The sequence below is a fragment of the Lathyrus oleraceus genome, chromosome 5 (assembly GCF_024323335.1).
Source record: "Lathyrus oleraceus cultivar Zhongwan6 chromosome 5, CAAS_Psat_ZW6_1.0, whole genome shotgun sequence".
Classification (NCBI taxonomy): Eukaryota; Viridiplantae; Streptophyta; class Magnoliopsida; order Fabales; family Fabaceae; genus Lathyrus; species Lathyrus oleraceus.
The window spans coordinates 45,307,013-45,312,437 of NC_066583.1; the positions used below are offsets into that span (position 1 = coordinate 45,307,013).

The 5,425-nt window shown below is 33.3% G+C and overlaps 1 protein-coding gene across 1 annotated transcript; it reads right to left on the reverse strand.

Annotated features, from left to right (window-relative positions):
* Positions 1-648: 648 nt before the first annotated feature.
* On the reverse strand, positions 649-2,720 carry LOC127082211 (protein BRASSINAZOLE-RESISTANT 1). The gene is made up of 2 exons (XM_051022454.1): positions 2,332-2,720; positions 649-1,525 (listed from the first exon to the last, which is right to left on the reverse strand). The coding sequence occupies exons 1-2, from the start codon at positions 2,569-2,571 to the stop codon at positions 815-817; spliced, it is 951 nt and encodes a 316-aa protein (XP_050878411.1). The 5' UTR covers positions 2,572-2,720; the 3' UTR covers positions 649-814.
* Positions 2,721-5,425: the final 2,705 nt, after the last annotated feature.

Consider the following 5,425-nt stretch of genomic DNA (forward strand, 5'->3'; position numbering starts at 1 on the left):
AGATGAATAAATCAATACATAATAAAAAATACTTTTAGAAATCTGTTTTTCTATCTCTTTCATTTAATATTCGAGACTTATGGAGAGCCTTTTTTCAAAACAAATGGTACATTCTCTTAAAATGACTATGGTTATAAATATTTTAGATTAAAAGTGAGAAATTGAAATATGTTCACTATAGTTGACTCCAAGTCAGTAAAATGATCCACTGTACCAATAGTTAAAATCTGAGCAATTAACATAATATATTCATCTATTCATAAAATGTAAAAGGTGTCTCCATGTTAGTCTCAAAATATTAAGATCATTTAATCAAAGTACTCCAGAATCCAGAAGCCTGTTTGTGCTTTACCTGTCATAATTCTACCTAAAATTTAGAAGTTGGGTTTTGTGCATCTGTTTTAGTAATGTTTTCCTTCAGTAAAAACAGAATCAGTTGCATTGTTTTGCTAAAAAGACATATCTGAACACTTTTAATTGGTCAAGTTAACAAGTCCAGCATGTAACTTTAGGTCATTACTCATTAGTATACCAGGAATTCATCTTTTGGGTATCCATGGAAATTAAAGGATGTGAAAATCAAAGAAAACAAAGTACTAAAGAAAGTACTCCTAAATCAAATTTGTATATATGTTTAAAATCCTAAGAGATTGAAAGATATTTATATATTATGTTAATAAAAGGGAATCAATGAGAGTTTTGGATATAGATTCAATCATAAAATAAAAGAGCTCAGATCCTCTCTATTTCTCAAAAGAAATGAAAGCCGGACGGCAACCGATACAACTCGAGCATATAAAACTACTAGTTTTCATTAACTAGGCGCCTTTCCGTTTCCGAGAGTAAGCTCCAAATCATCCAATCCCACTTCATGAATCCTTTCTCCAACCCAAGGCTTTACCACCTGCGCTCCGAACTCCGGCTCTGAAATCCTCATCTCTTGCATTCTGTTTTCAGGTAGCATGTTATGCTGCTCATTAATTACAGGTTTCAGAAAGTTCAATGTAGGAGAGACTGATGATTTAGCAGAAGCTGCAAAGGCTTGGAAGTTCAACCACTGATTAGACTCGACAGTAGAAGTATCAGACTCGTCGCATTCAGGTATAGTAGGTGGTGTATAGAGGTGACGGTGCGACGGGCTAGACGGTGCGGAAGCTGCAAAGAAAGGGTGATTGAAGGATGTAATGGATGCTTTGGCGATTGAGTCCCATGTGGGGATCATGGGTTTGGGATTTCTCGAGGTTGGTGATGAGATAGGTGGCGTCACAGGTGCACTGTTTGATATTCTTAAAGGCGGGAGAGACATATTGGGGAACACGCTGCGAACGTATGGAATGAAATTTGATGGGTTATTATTTGTATCCATACGAGACGGGCTCGGAAATGAAGAGGAGGAGGGGCTAACTTGGTAGGAATGGATTGGACTTGGAAATGACGACGAAAGAGGACTCGGATTTTGCGATGAAAATAGGTTGTTTCTGGTACAAGTTCCAGCACCATCGCCTGATGTTGCCGCCCTTGATCCCTGTTCATTGTTCAGTCAGAAAGAATAATTGTCATAGCCCAAAACATAGTCTTACCAGATACATTTATGCTTAAAAAAACAACTGAATTAAGCGCTTATAATATAAACACTTCTAATAAGTGCTGCTTATATAGTTATATACAAGTTATTTCTATAACAAAAGATAAACTTTCTAAAAGAGCTTAAGTAAAGAAGTAGAAAAATCACTTAAGAACATGTTAGAAAATGTTATTCCACCAAACCATTCCATAAGTGCTTATGTGAGTAGATAATAGGTTCAAATAAACCAATATAAGTAGATCCAAAATAGATTAAACTGTTCAAACACAGCACCAATTACAATTACAATCACAATCACCCTAGAGACTAGATTGTTATTTCAATGCATTCAATTTCACACAGAAGATTTTCCTTTTTGATCCCAATGTAGCATAATTGAATGCATAGAACATAATACCTTACCTTAAATTGAACTAAGCAGCAACAAATTTCTCACTCTTAAAAACACACCACACAAAAAAATTGAAAAAAGTATAGATGAAATTCATTTGACTAAAAAAAAGCACCGATTCTGAAACTCGTTTGACTGAAAATTAGAAGAAAAAAACTAAAAAAATTCCATCAAATTAGAAAGAAAAAAAAAACAGTTTCGATCTAATGAGAAACCAAACCAATTATAGCATGATTTGAATCCAACAGTAAGTATCAAGATGCAAAATCATCAATAAAGAAGAAAAAAATGAAGATCTCCATGAACAAAAAAAAAGTACTAATTGAAAAAAAAAGTGAAGAGAGAGAATTGTTACTCTTCGATAGGTAGTGCCGTCTTCTTCAACGGTCCAACCAGCTTCAACACAGAGAGCTTTCAAGACCTCATTGTTATCACAGTGTTTAGGCAAATTATAATTCCCCTGAGACCTCAATCCCGCGTAAATCTTCGCCGCTATAGCTCTCCTCCGTCTCTCTCTCCTCCTGTTGTTCTCTCTCTCCCTCCACGACGGTTTCCTCCGACTGTTCGCCGCCGAAGTTGCTCCGTCAGAACCCATTCACACAGACTCAGAGTGTGTAGCTGTAGAACGCGTCTTAGGTGATTTACACCCAAACGCAAAGACAGAATAAATAGAGTCACGAGAAATGCGCTTACTCGTTGTTGCTGTTGGTATTAAAATGAAATGTTTTCTTCTACTTCTAGAGTTCTTTCTTGTTCTTCTTTTTATTTATATTTTTTATTTTATTTTTGGTATAAATCGTGCATCTGAGATTAATATTTTAAGTTAGAGAAAATTATAATAAACAACAAAAAATTTTTTTAAAAAATTTAACAATATCTAAGACTCAGACTCAATTCGTACCTAATATGAAAAATATTTTTTTTAAAATTAATTTTTCATGATTTATTTAAAATATAAAAATATTTTAAAATAAATAATTTATTTTTATTTTTAATTTTTATCCCTTAATTAATATAATTTTTATTATTTTTAATATATACTTTAATATAAATATAATTTTCTCATTTATTTATATATATTTTTAATTAATATAAAATAGTTAATTAAATCATTTATTATAAAACATAAAGTAATAATTAAAGGAGAGACTAATTATTTTTGTTTTGATTTGGTTGTATTATTAATAGAAACTGGAAATAGTAGAAAACAAATCAACACATCTTTTTATGAAAGAAAAGAAAGAAACAATGATGAAATAGATCAGAGTTTGTTTTTACGGTTTTAATAGTATTATAATAATGTTAGCGTGTGGGGAGGCTCACGGAATCTACAGAGGACATGCATGATCAGCACGCGCGTGAGGGGACTGTCGCGTGGAGGTGGAGACCTCACATCACATGTGGACTGCTTCACTGATCACCTAATTATTAGAGGTTATGGGGTCCACTATTTTTGGCTTGGCTCGGCTCGGCTTATGAGAGAGTGAGGGGTCCAGAAACATGAAAAATGAACTGCTTCGGTTATCGATGGAGGAATAATGGTGATATGTTGGAACGCTTTTGCTTTGGCTTTTGTTTGTTTGTTTGGGAACTTTTTCTCTTTTTTTGTGTGTGTAGGTTCTGTTTGAATTTTTATGGGTCAAAGATTTCAAGCTATAAAGATGAGTTGGCAACAATTTGGAGGGGTGCACCAACTACTAACTCACTCATTCCAACTAATGCATGTTTGATAGGTGTATTTGTAATGGTATGAATCAAGCCCAAATATGATTTACATCAAACATTTATGAAATTCATGTCAAAATGACAAACAAATTCAATTGCATAATTCAACATGAAAGTGTTTAATATGGTCACCTCACTACAATACAAGAAACAACATAGAGTGTGAATGACTACTGATATCATTCTAAATTATTGTTTTAAAAGAAAAGTTTGACATGATGAAAAATATCAAATTATTTTAGTGTTTAATTATGTTCACATGCCATATTTATTCTTATACAATCTTTATACAATCTTTATGATCAACTTAATAAAGTTATCAATTATTTATGATTTTCAAATTTGTGCCAAATTATATATGATTTTATAATATTATCCTTCATTTAATATAGATGAAAGATAAATTTAAAGAGTTGAAAGAATAAATAGTAATAAATGATAGAAAATATATTGAGAAAAAATCATTAATGTTGCATTGAAATTGTAATGTGATTTATAATTTATGACAAAGTAACTTATAATTTGGAACAATGATCAATTGAAATGCGTCCGGGTTAACTATCTATAAATAGAAATATATTATCTAATATGACTACTCAACATCAATTCACTCATTCACTCATTCACCATTTTTTCACGTTTAACTTAACTTTGATATTAGAGTATCTCTCCTTCCGTTTAGAGAATGTGTCAATAAAATGTTACTAAAAGACCACGACAATAGACATGTAGATCACATTGTCATCTTCGATGATCAACCAGTCGTGTTAATACAATAACAATGTTAATTCAAACTAGACTGTGAGGATGTAATAATACAATTCTTTCTTAAATAAGATGAAAAAGGAGTGGTGTATATCTCGAGTTCCCGAAATTAGGATACGAGATGGATATCTCGGCCATCTGAACTCTAGTCATCACCTAAAAAAACAATTTCAACATATTAAAGTCTTTTTCTCGCCCCGCGCGATCATAACTCTTTTCACAAACGAAAGATATTTCGTCTCGAGACGATGCAAAATAACGTTTCGTCCTCATGCGTGTGTGTGTGTGTGTGTGTGTGTGTCTGTCTGTGTGTGTGCGTGTGCGTGTGCATGTGCATGCGTGTGTGTGATGGTGGGAGGGACGTGTGCGTGCACGTGTGTGTGTGTGTGTGTGTGTGTGTGTGTGTGTGTGTGTGTGTGTGTGTGATTAGCCATTTTTATGAATGAGAAAGAATTAAGAACAAATTGCAAGTACATCAAATATCATCAAATTATTGTCATTACAAGGTTCAAACCAAAATTATCTCATAAATCTGAATTAGGGACACCCCATAGCATTTGGGGGTTTAACTACTCATAATAGTAAGGAAAACAAAATAAAAGATGTAGACATTACAAATTAATGGATGAAAATTGATCTTCAATCACTTAGGGCTTATGAAAGCCTTGATACACCAATAAATTTTAAGTTATGTAGCCTTCAAAAAGTGTTTTTGCACTGAAAATTTATCCAACCCTTAGAAATTTGCGTTTTTTTTTACTAAATAGGTGGAATTTGGGCTTTTCAGATCTAGACAGTGTTATACGCGTATGGAATTATCTTATACCATATTACACATTTTTTCACTTCCTCATACGTGTATGGCCCAGGATAAGGCGTATGACCTAGTTGGACCCACATGCATAAGAGTTTGGCCTGCTCAAGGGGGCTTCGGGTGGTTGGCCTCATACGTGTATGGA

What these genes read in the sequence shown, in the direction of transcription:
- LOC127082211 (XM_051022454.1), bottom strand. Translation starts at nt 2,571, where the DNA reads ATGGGTTCTGACGGAGCAACTTCGGCGGCGAACAGTCGGAGGAAACCG. An exon ending in ACGGCACTACCTATCGAAGA is followed by an intron (nt 1,526 to 2,331) that starts GTAACAATTCTC and finishes AACAATGAACAG; the next exon opens with GGATCAAGGGCGGCAACATC.